Source organism: Sphaerodactylus townsendi, linkage group LG17 (assembly GCF_021028975.2).
Source record: "Sphaerodactylus townsendi isolate TG3544 linkage group LG17, MPM_Stown_v2.3, whole genome shotgun sequence".
Taxonomy (NCBI): Eukaryota; Metazoa; Chordata; class Lepidosauria; order Squamata; family Sphaerodactylidae; genus Sphaerodactylus; species Sphaerodactylus townsendi.
This window is the reverse complement of record NC_059441.1, coordinates 22769171-22788547: the sequence shown is the minus strand read 5'-3', so window position 1 is coordinate 22788547 and position 19377 is coordinate 22769171. Positions and strand designations below refer to the sequence as shown.

Here is a 19377-nt window from a genome sequence, read left to right as displayed (position 1 = left end):
AGTATTCGTGTGGATCCCAGCAGGGCTGCCTTCTGAATTTGACCAGTGTTCATTTTGTCAATTCGAAGATGTTTCAAGTGCTGCCCTAGTGTTTTGGGGATGGCGCCCAGCGTGCCGATTACCACTGGGACGACCTCAGCTGGTTTGTGCCATAGACGCTGAAGCTCGATTTTCAAATCGTGGTATCTATTATTATTATTATACACTTAACAACACAGCACAAGTGTCTGGAATTCATCTCTGAATATCGAGTCCTTCCCAAGGACCTAGGATATTAGAGGTATTTGCGTAGAATATGTGCAGTTCCTAGAAGTGCTGCTTTCTGCAGCATGTGGACTGATGTTCTGTCCAAGTTTAGGCTTTCCAGATGTTTTTCAAGATTTCTTGGGATTCCTCCTAGAGCAACCTGCACTCACTCAGTGGGACTACTTGCTTGTTCCCCTTTTTTTTGGCCACAACTGCCTCTCAACTCCCACCTCCTGTAGGTCCTTTTTTGTATTTTCCTTGGTGGATCTTTTCCAGCTCTCTCTTTTGTCCTCTCTAACTCCAGTTGTTAGCTCAACTGGCACAGCAAATTAATTCTATGGATCCAAACATGCTTTTTTCTCTACCACTGTTATGTCTGGGGTGTTGTGTGCCAGGTGTCTGTCTGTCTCTGTATTCTAAAAGTCCCAGAGTATTTTTTAGCTTCCTTCATTTTCTGTGGTCTCTCTCTGGCTTTGTGCTCGCAAGACCCAGGTCTTGCATACAGGGCAGGCCGGTGATTCTTTTGCAAAGGTTCCAGTGCACCATTGCTGCTAGCTCTCATTGTGACGCTTGAGATAGTCAGTTTGGGCTTATTTTTTCTTTTGGGTAACAGCAGATGATGTGCTCTCCACGGTTTCATCACCCTCTCTTTGCAGAGACGGCACTTTGGGTCATTGTAGGACTCTTTTCAATTCGTGGTTCTATATTGCATTTTGTCCGTAATGCTTGCTCCTAAGCAGCAAAAAAATCAGGCCTTCAGTTTCCTTCTCTCTTTAGAGTTCCCCTTCTGAGCCACTCCCCATGTTTCTCTTGCTGTCGACTCTTCCTTCTCATCTAATGTTCTTAAAGTGGTTGGCTTAGCCACTGTTCCTTTCTTGTTTTAAACTGTTGGACTTCTATTGGGACTCTTCTTTTGATTCCTTTTATTTCAAATATCTCGTAGCCTTGTGGACTTCTTTCAATGCTGGCTCTTGACTTCTCTTGGATGTATTCTTTCTCAGGCCTCTTTTCTCTTCCTCTGCTGGATTGCTTGATCGTGGAGCAGTCCTCTTCCTCCTTCTGACCTTGCTAGGTAGAGAGTCTTCGTCTAACATTCAATTCTTGGATGTGAAAAAAATTTCTGGACTTTCGGATGGTCATGCAATTTTCCTGTTTTTCTTCTCAGTCCAGGATGTCCACCTATTTGGCTTCTGTCCAGTTAATTATGCCCAGCAGGTGTAACATACTGGCTACAGGCAACTGCCCAAGTATTAATTGCCTCTTTTATTTATTTCCCTCCATTTAGCTTTTGATTTCAAAAATTTTCTTACTCCTTCTAAGATATTCCTTCCTTAATTGGCATGCCTTTGACTTCTGCATGCTTGATGTTCTCTGCTTGCAGTATCCCCAAGTATTTGTAGCTTTCATTCACTGGTAAGCTCTTTATTTCTATGGCATTTGGCATATTCACACCTTCGCATGTTGCAAGTTTACCTTTACTGAGTTCCAAAGTTGCACTCTTGTCGAGTCCAAAATCTATTGCAATGTCAGTGCTAAAGACTCTCACTGTGTTCAGTAGTGACTCAATCTCTGCTTTTGATTTTCCATAGAGCTTTAGGTCATCCATGTATAGAAGGTGTGAAATTTTTGTTGAGTTTCTTGCTGTCTGATATCCTTGACCTGTTTTCTTCTTCTTCTTCTTCATTATTATTATTATTATTATTATTATTATTATTATTATTATTATTATTATTATTATTATTATTATTATTATTATTATTATTATTATTATTATTATTATTATTATTATTATGCATATGCGGAAGGGGTCTTAGATCCTGTCTTCTTATCCCACAATGATTGTTCACATTCTTTCCTGGATCTTTCCCATGCTTTGTCCATGTCTCCATCTGGCTGACAGAAATCACCTCTGCAAGAGAGGAAGTGAGTGGTATAAATGATCTCTCCCTCTTTTACAATCCCCTGGAGGGACAGATGTTTCAAGAACCAGATCCACAATGGTGTCTTTTCCTCTTCCAGCGATGCAGCTGTGAGTTGCTCTTTTGTATAAGCTTCAGATTCAAGGGGATAGATGCCATTCTATATCTTTTTTAAAAAAAAATCAGCAAGCCAAAAAAAATAAGGATACAAATTATCCTGAAAGAAGGGGAAATTAGAGTGTTGTGGCCATGAAAGCCTTCGACAATACAGAGGGGAAAATGCTTATTTTTAAAAGGTATAGCATTTAGCTCATGGAATCCCAGCATATTCCAAGTCATCTTGTTTCTTCCTCATATATACCATGGCAACACCCAGTGGTTAGAATGACAGACTAAGATTTGGGGGCTTCATATCCGCACTCTTCCATGGGTGCTTACTGGTGTGGACTGTTCACTTCCTCTCAGGGTGATTCCGCACATGAGTAAAATAGGTTCGACCCATTTCCCTGAGAAGGGTACTAACCTAGGTCGAAGCCATTGTTGTTCCCCACTGCAACCAGCTTGATCCCAGCTCGGAGGGCAGAATCATCCTTTGCCTCTTCCCCACTCCATTCCGATTGGCTACTGTTCTACGGCCATGTTCCGTCTATCCCCACACACGTTATTTAAAAAAACTGCCACAGGAATGGAGGGACAAAGGTGGTGTTTTTTGATTGGCCAGCTGTACGCATGCCCGAAACACTCAGCTGTGATTGGCTGAATGGGGGACTCCTGGCACCAGAGATTCCGCACTTTACTGGAATTGAGCTGAGTTCGAGCGTGGTTCCCTGAAAAAGTAGTAGTTCCCAACTGGAGTCGGAAATTTGACCGTTACACGGGGCGAAGCTGGTACAAAACCACATCGATCCCTGTGGTTGTGCGGAGCACTTAGGTCGAACGCAGCTCGAACTTAGGTCGATAACCCAAGTGCAGAATCAACCTCAGTCTAACCTAACCCACAGAGTGGGAGACAGCATGATGTAGTGGTTAAGAGCGAGTGAATTCTGATCAGGAGAACTGGGTTTCACACAACAGAACAACCTTTATTAGGCATTTAGAGAACTGGGTATGATTCCCCACTCCTCCACCTGAGAGGTTTATCTGGTGAAACAGATGCATTTCCGCACTTCTACATGCCTACTGGGTGACCTGGGGCTAGTCACAGTTCTCTCAGACCTCTCTCAGCTCCACATACAAGGTGTCTACTATGGGGAGAAGAAGGGAAAGGAGCTTGTAAGCCACCTTGAGTCTCCTTACAGGAATGGGGTGAAATTATGTGTTTCAGTGTTCCTCTACCACAAAAATCCTCTGTTTCTGGAAAGTTATCAGGCCAGGAAAGAAAAGTTTGGATTTATACCTCCCTTTTCTCTCCTATAAGGAGACTCAAAGGGGCTTACAATCTCCATTCCCTTCCCTCCACCCCCACCCGACTAACAGAAGAAGAGAAGAGCTTTGGATTTATAACCCACCTTTCTCTCCTGTGAGGTGGGTGGGGCTGAGAATGCTCCAAAGAGCTGTGACTAGCCCAAGGTCAACAGGGAATCCAGTAACAGGGAAGGCTGCAATTTTTGTTTGGGGAGTTTTAATTATACTGTATGTCCCATTCCTTGACGGCAATAGTGCCTCTTCCATTTTTGAAGAAGAAGAAGAAGAAGAAGAAGAAGAAGAAGAAGAAGAAGAAGAAGAAGAAGAAGAAGAAGAAGAAGAAGAAGAAGAAGAAGAAGAAGAAGAAGAAGAAGAAGAAGAAGAAGAAGAAGAAGAAGAAGAAGAAGAAGAAGAAGAAGAGTTGGCTTTATATCCCCCTTTCTCTTCTGCAAGGAGACTCAAAGGGGCTTACAAACTCCTTTCCCTTCCCCCCTCACAACAAACACCCTGTGAGGTAGGTGGGGCTGAGAGAGCTCAGAAGAACTGTGACTAACCCAAGGTCACCCAGCTGGCATGTGTGGGAGTGTACAGGCCAATCTGAATTCCCCAGATAAGCCCCTACAGCTCAAGCGGCAGAAGGGAAATCAAACCTGGTTCCTCCAGATTAGAGTACACCTGCTCTTAACCACTATGCCACTGCTGCTCCTTAACCACTACGCCACTGCTGCAAGCTTGTGCTATTTGAGCAGGCAAGCTTCACCCATAGCTTATCTTGTTCCACTGCAAATAACAACAGGGTTGCTGTATCTTATGCTCCTTATGCAGGTTGGAGGACACACCATGCTCCCAATTCGTTGGATGCCCCCTGAGAGCATCATGTATCGGAAATTCACCACTGAGAGTGACGTCTGGAGTTTTGGAGTGATCCTCTGGGAGATCTTCACGTACGGGAAACAGCCCTGGTTCCAGCTCTCAAACACAGAGGTATGGGATGTACCACGGTTAAGTGGGATGGAGGGAATAATACACCAGCATGAGAAAAGTGAGGCATTCCATTGAGAGGGTTTGGAGAGATTGAATGGAGGGAGGGGGAGCTGCTCCACCTAGACACAAATGTACACAGCAGAGACTAAAAAAAATAAGCAGTGGGAAAGGGCCATTTCTCAGTGATAAACCATCCACTTGGCACGCAGACGATTCCAGGTTCAATTCCCATCCCCTCCAGTTAAAAGGATCAGGTAGTAGATGTGAAAGAACTCCACAGGAGGTTCGAGAGATCCTGGTAGATACTCTACTTGTAAGCATATGGAGGAGGAGGAGGAGGAGGAGGAGGAGGAGGAGGAGGAGGAGGAGGAGGAGGAGGAGGAGGAGGAGGAGGAGGAGGAGGAGGAGGAGGAGGAGGAGGAGGAGGAAAATTGAACCAATATTGCTGGACTAATAATGGGTAAAAAAATATGGAGAATAGCAAACAATGAGCGTGAAGAAGGAAAAGAAGAAAAGTTTGGAATTATACCCCCCCTTTTCTCAACCGTAAGGAATCTCAAAGTGGCTTACAAACATCTTCTTTTCCTCAACCCACAACAGCCACCTTGTGAGCTGGGTGGGGATGAGAGAGTTCTAAGAGAACCGTGACTCGCAGTTGTAAACCACTTTGAGACTTCTTTGAGGCATAGGCTCAAGAAAGGGAGGGGGCTTCTATTGAAACCAATGGAAAATTAATAGAATTATGATAGCAGAATAATTGTGTAAGAAGCAATGACAAAACAAATCCGTATGAGACAACCCAGTAATGAACTAGTCCCTCCCAAAATTGCTGACAGAATATACAGATAACCTTTAATGCATACGTTGCAAAGATTTAAAATACACTAAAGATTTAAAATACAATAAACATGGGGCAGCCTACAGCAGTGATGGTCAACTTTTTCGAGACCGAATGCCCAAATTGCAACCCAAAACCCACTTATTTAAAATAAAATTTAAAGTTCAATGCAAAATTAAGATGGTTTGTTTATGACCGTGCATAAAAATCTGGCCACTTGCTCTAGAGCATCTCTGGATTCATTATTTAGCAAATAAACAGTCTTCTGCTGTATTGTCGAAGGCTTTCACGGCCGGATTCAACTGGTTGTTGTGGGCTTCCCGGGTTGTGTTGCTGTGGCCTGGTGGATCTTGTTCTTGACGTTTCGCCTGTGGCTGGCATCTTCATAGGTGTATTACAGAGAGAAGTGTGTTACTGGACACAGTATGTAACACACACTCTCTGCGATACACCTCTGAAGATGCCAGCCACAGGCGAAACGTCAGGAACAAGATACACCAGACCACGGCCATACAACCTGGAAAACCCACAACAACTAGTCTTCTGCTGCTCTGTCCAGCACTCTAAGCCCATCAATAAGGCTGAGAGAAACTTTGTTCTGGCCCCGTTGTGAAGGGGGCAATAGTACAGAACATGACGTACAGTTTCTGCAGTTTTCAACATGCAGGTGCAAAAACGTTCAGTGTGAGGTGTTTTGGAGCCTCTTCCATCCTTCAAGTGACAGAATATATGGTGGGGGAAAAACAAATGCCTATGCACAAGTCTAGTGTGATGCAGCGTCTCAGAAAATGGGGCCCCTCTAGGCAGGAGCAATGGTCGAGTACTGGAGGAGGAAGGGAAGCTGAGCTGTTCAAGTATGCGGAAGGCATCCCCCGAGTTTGCTAGTTAAAGAAATGCTGCCAGTCAGAATCACTGAGAATGCTGCTTTAGGAGCTGATCTGCAAACACAGGCATGCTGCGCTGTAAACGTCTTAGTGGGGAGGGCAGAAGAGCTGGAGAGAGACACATCGATCAAACTAGGAATGGAGAAATCTGCTCGCATTTATCCCCCCGTGTGTCTAATGGCATTTCAGAATCTTTGCCTCTTTTTTAATGAGAAATGTGAATCTTCTGCTTTCTGGACAGAGAGCCCTTAATTTATTGAATTGCATGCAAAGCAAAATGCAAGGTATTGCTTTCCGTAGCCAATCTGTGTGCGCAGCAAGACCTGGCTCTGCTGTTTAACATAGCAGACATATTTTGTTTGGGACAGTAAAATGTTGATATCATGCATCTCTTGAAACGTTGCTCAAAAATAATTTAGGATTAAAAAAACCCTCCAGTTCCAAAATGCAGCAGAAATCAACTTAAAGTCACTATGATGATTATAAAGGCTTGGAAAGAGCCCTCAAATAGATACTAGGGCAGATCTTCTATGGCCCTTTCCACATAGGCCAATAAACATGGGGCAGCCTACAGCAGTGATGGTCAACTTTTTCGAGACCGAATGCCCAAATTGCAACCCAAAACCCACTTATTTATTGTAAAGTTCCAACATGGCAATTTAACCTGAATACTGAGGTTTTAGTTTAGAAAAAAAGGTTTGCTCCAAGGCATGCATTACTTGGGAGTAAGATTGGTGAAGCAACTGTGCAACGCTTTGAATGGGTGAATCACGACCCTAGGAGGGTTTACTCAGAAGCAAGGCCAGCCTAGATGTGTGTGTGGGGTGTGTGTGTGATTTTTCGCTCCCTCTATATGACTAACTCTGTGCACATGTGCCCACAGAGAGGGCTCTGAGTGCCACCTCTGGCATGCGTGCCATAGGTTCACCACCACTGGCCTACGGCCTACCACCCTGAACGTGCCCGATCTCATCTGATCTTGGAAGGTAAGCAGGGTCAGGCCTGGTTAGTACTTGGATGGGAGACTGCCTGGGAATACCAGGTGCTGTAGGCTTACACTGCCCAACCTCTGAAGAGACCTTAGAGCATATTTTATTTGCTTGCTCTAGATTCACAGGAGAATCGCAGCCCCGGCTCTGTCAGATCTCGAGTCTGGAAACAACAGAAACTGTAGATTTGTTCTAAAGCCTTTATTTGAGAGCGTAGGTAACATTGTCAAAGAGGAATCTGGCGATTCCCACACAAACCCACCACCTATATCCCGTTATCCCTATATCCCATTACCCCGTTACCCACTTGTGTCCCTGTTTAGCCTTCTCCAGCACTTTTTGGATGAGGCCCCATGCTTGCTGGATGGACTGCACCCACTCCTGGAGCTCTACCAGGCCTTGTTGCACCTCTCCCAGGAATGGAAAGGGCTTAGCTGACTGGCCTGAAACAACCTCGAAGGGGGTTTTACCCGTGCTACTATGCACTGTATTGTTGTATGCAAACTCCGCAAAGGGGAGCAAGTCCGCCCAATTATCTTGGTAGTAATTAATGTAACACCACAGATATTGTTCCAGGGTAGCGTTCGTGCATTTGCTTTGCCCATCTGTCGCCATGTGGTAGACCGAGGAAAGGGCTTGCTCCGTGCCTAACAGCTGGAGGAAATGTCACCAGAACTGCGATACAAACTGGCTGCCTTGGTCTAATATTATTTTGTCGGGGGCACCGTGGAGCCTATGAATGTGAGTCACAAACATTTGGGTCAGTTTGCTCACTGTCGGCAGCGGGGCGCACAAGATAAAATGAGCCTGTTTTGGAAACAATTCCACAACCATCCAAATCACAGACTTCACCTTGCTGGATGGGAGGTCAGTGATGAAATCCATGGAAATCACCTTCCAGGGTGTGGAAGGCACTAGGAGGGGCTGGAGGAGGCCAGGTACCTTCCCCTGCGCCTGCTTGACGGTCGCACACGTGGGGCACCCTTTGACATACGCCTCCACGTCCCCCAGAAAAGTTCGCCACCAAAATTGCCTGCGGGCTAAATGCAACGTTTTCACAAACCCAAAGTGCCCTGCTGATTTAACATCATGGGTCCCCCGCAACATGAGGAGACATGCGTGCAGGGGCACATAGAGCCGATTCCCCTTCCACCAGAACTCGCCATGTTTCTCCAGTTGGTTGCTGCCCTCCTCGGGGGGCACCGGGGGGGCTCCTGCCTCCTTTAAGGCATTCTCCAGGGATGCGGGCAAGAACGGGGGAGCGACGCTGGGTGATGCCCGACTGTGGGTAGTCACTGCCAATCCCACTTGGGAAGGGGAGAATAGTCCCGAATGGAGCAGGAGCCACCAGGGAGGGTCGGGCAAGCAAGACAGCGCGTCAGCCAAACAATTGGACTTCCCCAGGAAGAAGTGCAGCGAGAAGTTGAAACGGGAAAAAAATCTGCCCAATGGAGCTGCTTGGTGCAGAGCTTCCCGGGCGCACGGAACACCGCTAGATTCTTATGGTCCATCCACACCTCAAAGAGGAGGGTGGTGCCCTCCAACCAATGGCACCACTCCGTCAGGGTGTGTTTAATCGCCCCTGTCTCCTTGTCTCCTACAGTCCAATGCAGCTCCGCCCCTGAGAATTTGCGGGAGAGGGAGGCACAGGGGTGCAACTTCCCATCCTCCCCACCCCCCACTGAAGCAGAGCCGCGCTCATAGCTTTGTCCAAGGCATCGACATGCACAACAAAGGGTTTGGAGGGGTCGGCTTAGTGCAAGATGGGCTCGGACATAAAGGCATGTTTAAGTGCCTGAAAGACCTCCTGACACTTGGGAGACCAGCTCCATCGCCGCCACTCCCTTATCCTTGGTGTGTAACAGGTCGGTGAGGGGGAGGCCCAACCGGGCAAAATCAGGGATAAAGTCACGATAAAAGTTGGCAAAGCCAAGGAACGATTGCAACTGCTTTCACGTGCGGGGTTTCTGCCACTGGAGCACATCCTGCACCTTCCCCAGATCCATTTCCAACCCCGGCTGGAAATGCAGTATCCCAAGAAGTCAAGTTTTTCCTTGAGGAACTCACACTTAGACAGCTTTACAAACAAGTCAATGTCCAGCAGCTGTTGTAGGACAGCCCTAACGGTGGCCACATGCTCCACTTCCATTTGGGAGTATATCAGCACATCGTCCAAATACACCACCACCCCTTTGAACAAAATCTCCTGAAGCACCTCATTAATTAAGCTCATAAAAACCCCAGGAACTCTGGATAAACCAAATGGGAGCACGCGGTAAGCAAACTGGCCCGTTCTTGTGGTAAAAGCCATCATTTTCTCCATGCCCTTGGTGATCCGCACCTGGTAGTAAGCCTCCCTCAAGTCCAATTTGGTGAAGATTTTGCCCTGCCCCAAACAGCTCAACAAATCCTTGATCAGCGACAGTGGGTATTTATTACACATGGAGTTCAGCCCCCAGTAGTCAATGCACAACCGTAGGGTGCCGTCCTTCTTTTTCACAAAGAGCACCGGAGCCGCAAAGTCACTGGTAACCCTTTTTATAAAGCCCTGCCTCAAATTCTTGTCTAAAAACTCCTGAAACGCCTGAGCTTCAGAGGGACTCATGGGGTAGAGACAACTTATGGGGAGTTTGGCACCTGGCAATAGCTCGATCTTACAGTCTGTTTTGCGATGGGGCAGCATCTTGTCACACTCTCCTTCTTCAAATACTTGCCAAAGATCCTGATACGGGAGGGGGATGGCCGGGGCATCCAGCAAACCACCTGCCAACTCACGCAGCCCCTCTTCCTCTGCTGGAGGGTCACTGGGTCCAGAAGCTAGGTGATCCCCGCATTGAAGTGTGGTGGTGGACCAGGTGGTGTTAGGGTCATGCTCACAGAGCCAGGGCACACCTAATACCAAGGCATATTTGGCCACCGCTGCAGTTATGAAGCCCCACTGCTCCCAATGCTTCCTGCAGCGGAGTAAAATGGGCTCAGTCTTGTGCATGGCCAGGGCGCCGCCCAACACCCCACCGTCCATTTGCTCAAATTGGATGGGACGGTGCAGAGGGATCCGCTTCAGCCCCAATTGGCGAGCAAGCACCGGTTTCATTAGGCAAAGGGTGCAGCCTGAGTCAACCAGCGCTTGAGTTTGTATTTTAGTCCCACAACCCTGGCTGAAGACCACTACAGGGAGGAGGAATGGTTTATTGGTGCCACTCAACCGTGGGTTCGCAGCCTTGGACAGGACCTGGCCGCGGGCACACTTCATTTCCCGCTGACTCCTCACTGGATTCCACGGGCGCACTGTCATTTCCCGCTGACTCCTCACTGGATTCCAGGTCACCCACTTCTTTGGAGGCAGAACTTGCTTCACACGGTTCCACTTGCAACCCCGTCCCTTTCCACTTGCAACCCCCGACCGGCTGGATCACTTACTGGGGCACACAGCAGCAAGGTGCCCCTCCCCTCTGCAATGCAGGCAGAGCCCCAGTCGACGGCGGTGGGCGTAAAGGGGCTCCGCTGCCCCCTTGTTGCTGCAGCCGGATGCCGCTACACCCGGTGGGGAGCGACAGGGAGTTGGTGGCGGGGTCTTGCATGGGGGCTGCTCCATCACTTGAGTAGCTGCACCTTCCACAGCCAGATTTCCGCTTCCCCAGCCTGCGCGTACCACCCCACCAGGGAAGTCAGTTCCGCTGTCACTAGGGCCCACTGGGCCACCTCGGGATGCAGCCCTTCCTCAAAGAAGTGGATCTTTACTGGCTCCGGCCAGTCTTGGATCACTCCAGCCAGCTGCCGAAACTCAGAAACATAGTCGGCCATGGATCGGGTCCCCTGCCGGATCCGCTGGAGGCGGGCGCGGGCCTTTTCCACCTGGAAAGGGTCCTCGAACTGCCACCACAGCGCCAACATTAAGCGGAGGAAGGAGCTCAGCTTGGGTGCCCAGCCTTTGTACAGTCCCACATTCAACCCAGCCGCCTCCCCTCCCAGGAGGGCCCCTACTTCATGCTCCTTTTCGATCTTGTCCTCATCCTTGTCCTCATCTTCATACAGTTCCATGTGCACTTCCACCTGCACCAGGAAGTTAGGCAGTGCATCAGTCGCCCCATCGAAGCGGATTTTCAGACACTGCCTCCATCGCGAGGCTGCCAGCGGTAGTGGGGGTTCGGGTGGCCCTGGCGGTGCCGGCAGAGAGGGTGCCTCCGGTTGACTGGTGGGCGGCACGCTGGCCAGGGGTACTGGCTGGAGTGCCCCATCCAGCAGCAGCGGCACCCGACGTTCCCTCTCCCTCACCTCGGCATGGGCCAGGAGGAGTTCAATGTTGTGCCACAGGAAGTATAGCTCCTGCTACATCTCGTCCCACTCCCACTGCCAAGCGACTGTCCCTGCCTGGGCCTGGGCTCTTGACCACTCATCCTGCGCCTCTAGGTCCCACTCCAGATCGAGGTCCTGGTCCATGGGTTGTGTGAGCCAGGTGGATTCACGCCGCCTTTTCGGCTTGGGCCTCCGATAGAGAGGGGGCCGGGTAGTATGGCGATTCCATACTCGCCTCCCCTCGGGTGTCGTGCCCGACTCCATGGTGCGGATCAGGCCGGACAGGGGCGCAGGCATCCAAGTCCCCGTCCCTGCTGTCTGGTTCGTGGGGTGTCCCGCCAGCCACCCCGTCTCCGTTCTGATCCTTCACATCACCCAGGCCGCGGGGGACTCGACTTTGAGGGGCTCTCCTGTAGCTCCATCCATGTCAGACATGGGGCCGAATGCAAGCCAAGTTGCAAGATTCCACTTAATGTCAGACCTCGAGTCTGGAAACAACAGAAACTGTAGATTTGTTCTAAAGCCTTTATTTCAGAACGTAGGTAACATTGTCAAAGAGGAATCTGGTGATTCCTGCACAAACCCACCACCTATATCCCGTTGCCCCCTCCCACCAAGCCAAATGGCTCCTACTATCCCTCTACAAACTACGAAGCATTTACTACAAAGCATTGCGAGCCTGGGAACAGTTCACACTTCCCTGCAATAAGATCTTTGTCTGGGATGTCCTGGGGTGGCAAGGGGAAGACACCAGACCTTTGCCCAGCATCAAGGAATGGTGAACCCCCTCCCCCGGCTCTGCCTGCCATCCGTCACTGACAGACTCAGTCCTGACAGGCTCCTACCGACGCACCTACACAGGGGGAACATGGCCATGGGGGCGGTCCTGCCTCCCTGCAATCCAACCATTTCCTGGCAAGGAGGTGCCCGCAACATGCCTCCTGGAACTGGCCAGGAACTGGCCACAGCTTCATAAATCCCAGTCTCTGCCTTCCGTCACTCTTTGCAGTGGCAAAGTTTTTGTCTTCTTGCCCTGACTTTACCCTTCCTTCCCTTCTGTAGCTCTTCTTAATCATTCCACCCTCTACTATTTACATGCAAATTCCAGTGAAACAATGATCTCTTTGGATGTGCAGCCACGTCCATTGCTATTCCGAAGCGATAAACTCCCAGTCCCCTTGCTGTGCTTGGCTTCATCCTGCCTGCAGTTTGGAGATGTGCATTTATCAGCAGTTCGTGTCAGGTCATCCAGACAGGAGGCTGCTGCAGTGCAGATTGTCAGTTCCAGACAAGGGGAGCTGAGCATTAATAACAGCCATCTGACAAACTGCCCTCCTTCCATTTTTCCAATCCTTATCCCTGTACAGATTGGGATTCAAACTGTTATATCCTTGAGGCAAAGAGAGAGTGGTTTCCCCCTGGCTTGGCTCTGAAAGTGCAGCTTCTGTTCTGTTGTTCTTTTGATGCAGAAATCTACAATAGATATTTAAGCCCCATTAAGACAAATAAGATAAATATTCCGGAGACTTTCTGAGTTTCTTTCTTACGGAATAGTTGTATGATTGATATAACCAATAAAGTGGCCAACATTTTGAGAGGTGCTAAAAACACACTGCTTCGGAGGGTGGTGGAGTCTCCTTCTTTGGAGGTTTTTCAACAGTGGCTGGATGGCCATTTGTCAGGAGTGTTTTGATTATGTATTCCTGCATGGCAGGGGGTGGATTGATGGTCCTTGTAGTCTCTTCCAATCCCGTGATTCTAAAATTACAAAATAAAATGATCTAAAAGGATACCACTGAATTTTTTTTTCAATAAGCCTTTATTGGCATACAGAACATACAATATAAATACAGTTAAAATTACTAGATAAAACTTCACACTGGATCATAAGTTCAGTTCGCAAACCTCAGCCAGAAACTTTGCCACTGCGAGACAACAGTCAAGGTCATTACAGTTTAAGAGCATATTTACTTTATCAAGCTCTGTCAGGGTTTTCATAGAGTCAATGATTTGTACTAATAAGCTGGATCTTGGTTTCTGGTAAAGTGGGCAGTGGAGGAGAATGTGCGCAATGGAATCCAACTGCCCTGGGCTGCAGGGGCAAAGCCTCTTATCGTTTGGTAGACCCTTGAGTCTTCCTCTATGGAACCACTGAATTTATTATCCCTCTATTTTATATTTCATACTCTGGATATTTTTAAATATATCTTATGTATTTCTTTTATACCAGGAAAGGAGAAGAGATTGATTAACAAACTGTCTTTCTTCCACTTCCCCATATCATCCCTCTACAGATTTTGATCCAAACCATTATATTCCTGGGGGAGGGAGAGGATGATTTTCTCCTGGCTTGGTTCTTAAAAGCAGAGCTTCCTACCCTTCTGTGTGTTTCTCAATAATGTTAGCATCCTAGTATCAAGTGATGTGTTGAGAACTATGGAGTGTGTATGTGTGTATCTTTTGGGTGGGGTGTTTCCTTCACAGATTCAGTTCAGTTCAAGGGGAAATGCTGTTATTTTTGCTCCTTCCAGTTCAGAGAAAATGAGGACAATTAGCCTTACAATGAAGAGTCAGAGGAAAGCCAATGCCTCCCCATGGCCCAAGCATAGCCAAACATGGCAACTGTTAAAATGTATTAGGACAGAGACAGCAAAAATCAATTCCAGCGTCCCATTAAACATTCTGCCAAGAAACAGAACTCAGATCATGTTTTTGAAAGCAAAAGCTGACAGGGTGAGCAAAGGTACCCATTCAATTCTGTGGAGCAAAATCAACATTACAGTTTGGGGTACAACTGAGAGAGGGCAAACCAATCACTGGAAGTCCTGGTGGTCCCCTCCTGCCAATACTTGAATTGTGGGGTTTAAGTACAAGTAAAATGGGGGAGCTGTCCTGGCAGTGGGTGCTGAATCAGGAGGGGGAGCTGTCCAGCCAGACAATCAGAACCAGGAGACAAGAAGATGGTTAAAAAAAATATTGTGTGAGTGGCTTCCAGACAGGAGTTGACCTTTTAAAATATATGCAGCTCTGCAGCAAGCATGGTGTAGTGGTTTAGAGTGACAGACTCTAATCTGGAGAACCAGGTTTGATCCCCCATTCCTCCATATGAGCGGTGGACTCTAATCTGGGGAATCAGGTTTGATCCCCACTCCTTGCCTGCTGGTTGCCCTTGGACAAGGCACAGTTCTCTCTGAACTCTCAGCCTCACCTATCTCACAGGGTGTCTGTAGTAGGGTGGGTTAGGGAAGGTGGTTGCAAAGCCACTTTGAGACTTTTAAAGGTAGAGGATGGTACATTAATTATTATTATTATTATTATTATTATTATTATTATTATTATTATTATTATTATTATTATTATTATTATTATTATTATTATTATTATTATTGTTTGGATTTATACCCCACCCTTTTCTCCTGTAAAAAGGCTCAAGGTGGATTACAAGCTCCTTTCCCTTCCTCTCCCCACAACAGACACCTTGTAAGGTAGGTGGGACTGAGAGAGTTCTGAGTTCTGACTAGCCACAGGTCACCCAGCAGGAATGTAGGGGTGTGGAAACACATCTGGTTCACCAGATAAGCCTCTGCCACTCAGGTGGAGGAGTGGGAAATCAAACCCAGTTCTCCAGATTAGAATCCACCCACTCTTAACCACTATACCAAACTGCCATAACATGGCAGATTAAACATCCAGATGAGTAAATATAAAAGGGAGGGTTTTGGGGTGTGCCTAAGATTCACCTCCACTGTTATGCCTTTTAGGTGATCGAGTGCATCACTCAAGGTCGAGTCTTGGAAAGGCCTCGTGTCTGCCCCAAGGAAGTGTATGACATCATGTTGGGCTGTTGGCAGAGGGAACCTCAGCAACGGCTGAACATCAAGGAAATCTACAAGATCCTTCACGCTCTGGGCAAAGCCACACCGATCTACCTGGACATCCTTGGCTAGCAGCGACAGTTTTCCAAAAACCGTTGCTGTGTCTTCTTCCCCATCCCTACCTCTCCCTTGACCTCAAGCCAACATATTCATACAAACTCAAGTGCCTGCTACACATACAACACTGGAAAACACACACCCAACAAAAAAGACAAGACATAGAGAGTCGTCCCCCACCCCCAACAATCAACCTGTAAGGCAGTTTGGCTTATATATGTTTAGAGGTAATATATAGAAAGAGATATACCATATAGAAAGGAACTACTGGTGCAGGGGAAAAGGGTGTAAAAATGTTCCAAGCAGAAAGGAAGTGAGGGAGCAAGCAATCTTTATGGTAATTTAAACATTTTTCTTTAACTGAGTCTTGAACCATAAACCCTATAGTGATCTTTTGCGTCCAACCATTGGCAAGAACGGAGAGGGATGGCGGCATGGTCTTGCCCTATCTCATCAGATCTCAGAAACTAAACATGGATGGGAGACCACCAAGGAAGACTGTTAGAGGAAGGTGATGGCAAACCACCTCGGCTTCTCCTTTGCTTGGAAAACCCCTTGCTGCAGTTTCTGTAAGTCACTTGTGATTTGATGGTACTTAGGTTCACTGTTGGTCAGAGAACAAGCCGCTTGGGAATACAGAGAAACAATCCCATGAAAGGAGCAACAGCTGAAGAGAGACCATGCCTGACCCACAGCTGAATTTTGTAAACTCGCCCTCAATGCAGATGTCGCAAAAACCGAATTTTGAACTGGGATAATCCCCCTGGTGGAACCTCCTTTTATTGCTCCTGCCCAGCACCCCGATCTTTCCTTCCCTCTAGTCTTCATCGTTGTCCTGCCCTCCAACCTGCGAACGTATAAGCAGTTTTGGAAAACAAAAGATGCGGGTCACAAATGGGTAAAAGAACACCAGGGAAAACACAACGGCGCCGTGGGGTTTTGTTTTCTTATCTCCCCACCTTGGGTGTTTTTTGTAACAAAATCCGGATCCTGAGAAAAGGGCTGAACGGCAGAGCAGCTGCTTGAAAGAGCCATACAGAGAAAGGCACGACAGGATACAACCACCCTCCTGGATATTGCCTCTGGAGTTAACCCTCCCTCTACACAAAGATCCAGCATTCACAGCTGTGACCTCACAGCTCTCTCTCCCTGATAGGGTGGCCTGGAAACCATGTGATCCTCAGACGTGGTCCGGGGAGAAGGACTGACAGGCTGGTCCTTTCCTACGCACGCCCAGACCAAATGTGACCCTTTTATAATTGCCGTCCTTGATAATTTATAGAACCCTTTTTCATATACAAAGCCCTTTGCGAATCTACACTTGCCAAACCTTCAGCCAACTTTGGATGGTCGGTCTTGCCTGCTCCCGTTCTGAGAGGGGAAGAGAGTGAGGGGCTGACTTGGCCAGGGGCCACACAGTGAGTTGACAGTGAAGCACAAAGTCGGACCCAGATCTGCGTCTGCATACACTGTGCCCTGCATCACACTTCCTCTTCTACGGTGTCATCCCAACAAGGAGCTGGGTGTATTTTCCCCCCTTCGACTTCATTTTCAGATCTGCCTGTCTTACCAACTGGCCTTCTTGAAGGGCAGAGCTCTTCCAGTGGGTCTCTTTCCCTCCCATCCTGTTTCTCTAGCCCTTTCTGCCTCTATTTATGATCCAGGGTTTGTAGGGAGGCAGAGGGCGAGTGGAGGCACCTCCAAGCGCCTGCCCCTTTCTTCTTTCCCGCATGGCTGCCATTCCTCTCCCATTAGTGGAAGCCTTGAAAGGGTTGATGCATCTGCTCTGGAACTGTTGGGAAAGTTTGGAGGCTGAAACTCAAGCTTCATAGGGAGGGAGGGGAAGGCAGGTGCTTTGGGAGGGAAGCGGTTCAGCAAATCGCCCCAGTGGCCAACCTTGCACCTCACTGGGAATGGAGCTTTTACTGGGGCATAGAAGAGCCTCGTCTTCCTCCTGCCCATTGACAGAAGGATCAGAATGTTCAGGAAAGAGGGTTGCACTCCAGTCAGATGCCGGCTTGTGGGCATCTACCATTTATGTGTGTTTTTTTCATGCGCTAGTGAAGGGCATTGTACAGGGGAGACAGCAAAGGGATGATGAGCCCCAGAGCCATTGTGAAGCCATTTTTTAACAAATCTTTTTGTGCAAAATGCAGCATCTGAAAACGAGGCAGTGTGATGCCCCCAAAACGACCCCCTCCAAGCTCCCCATAAAACTATTTGAGGAGCCAACTCAACATTTGTGTAGGCTAGGGCTGCAAGCACTGGGTTGGGAAATCCCTGGAGATTTGGGGGTGGAGTCTAGGGTGGGCAGAGTTTGGGGAGGAGAAATTCTTCAGAGTGGTATAATGCCATAGAGTCCACCCTCCAAAGCAGCCATTCTCTCCAGAGAACTGATCGCGATCATCTAGAGCAGAGGTCTGCAAACTATGACTCTCCAGATGTTCATGGACCACAATTTGCATCAGCCCCTACCAGCATAGCCTGATGGAAATTATAGTCCATGAACATCTGGAGAACCATATTTTGCAGACCCCTGATCTAGAGACCAGTTGTAATAGTGGGAGTTCTTCAAGTATCACCTGGATGTTGGCAGCCCTACTGGAGGCTCAGCTGTGACCAGTTCTTCTGCCCACTTTGCCCTCAATTACTATTCACCTGTGCTAATTTTTTTCTCATGCCTGTGTTGAGAAGAAAAGTCCCTGTGCACGGGAGAGGATGCCAAAATGTCTGGTACTGGCCAAAAGTGCTCTAAGAGGTGGTGGAGGGTGTAGAGGCGATATATCTGCCTAACAGATCCCAGTGGCTGAACAATCATCCCTTACCCCCTAGAGCCCTGGGAACTGGAGCTAGAGAGTCACTTGACAGAGAGGATGTCACACCACCTCCCAAACTACATTTCCCAGGATTCTTTGGGGAAAGACCAAAACAAGATTTTTTTTTAAAAAAAGGTATAACAATAGTTATTACTTTGCAACAGACACACAACCTTAATCATGTGTCTGATGGGTTTTTTTGGCTCTCTCTAATAACCGATCTTTGAACGTGTACTTGCCCATTGTTTCTTTATTTCTGGACCAAGCAGAGAAGGTTGGGTTCGCCTCCCCTCACCCAGTGATGAATTATGTGGTTTCAGTGATAAGGGACCACTGCCAAACTGGTCGGAGACTGTGGCCTTTGTTCACTTGTGGCTTATTTGGGAGGTTATACCTGGTTGCAATCCAAAGTATATGTCCTTCTAAGCCCATTGATGTCTACGGATTTATAAGGGTGTAATTGGCTCAGATGATTTAGTCAGGCCAGAAAGCATGTGGGTTTTTCACAGAGAAAAAAAATATGGGAGGGGGGAAGAATTCCCAGGTCAGCCAAAGTGAGGGTAGTCATCATTTTTAAAAAAATCATCACCATCATTATTGTTTTACAGCACTGTCAACATAAAAGTAAAGGTTACCCCATGGGGTACTCTGACATCACAACATTTATTTGGCACACTTTGCTCATGGAGGGTTTGTAATGGTCATCTGCAGTGTACCCCTAGCAAGCTGGATACTAGGCTTGGAGATTCGAGTGCACCAAATTCTGGATTTGGCCCGAATCTGGGTGCATTTGGGCATATTCGGGCCAAAATTGACTCGAATATGTTTTGCCCGAATATGAACGAATCCAGTATTTTTTGGTGTTTTTTCGCAATTTCCTCTGCAAGGGGTGCATGTTTAAAGCTAGCACCACCAACATTTCAGGGTCTCATCCGGAGACTCTCCTGATGATGTCACCCAAGTTTGGTGAAGTTTGGTTCAGTGGGTTCCCCATCCCCCATTGTTTCCAATGAGAGCTAACAGAGATGGGGCTACCCCGTTTGAGGGTTCATAACTTTGCCCCCCCTGA

General features: G+C 47.8%; 1 protein-coding gene and 1 pseudogene across 1 annotated transcript in view; both read left to right on the top strand.

Annotated features, from left to right (window-relative positions):
• The window catches only part of LOC125424418 (NT-3 growth factor receptor-like), a 71248-nt gene extending 53481 nt beyond the window's left edge, over nucleotides 1-17767 (top strand). The window contains exons 5-6 of the mRNA XM_048481645.1: nucleotides 4395-4553; nucleotides 15322-17767. Coding sequence (XP_048337602.1) covers nucleotides 4395-4553; nucleotides 15322-15507 — 345 coding nt within the window. The 3' untranslated portion in view covers nucleotides 15508-17767. The remainder of the gene's footprint in view (nucleotides 1-4394; nucleotides 4554-15321) is intronic.
• LOC125424778 lies at nucleotides 7212-7329 on the top strand (annotated as a pseudogene).
• Nucleotides 17768-19377: the final 1610 nt, after the last annotated feature.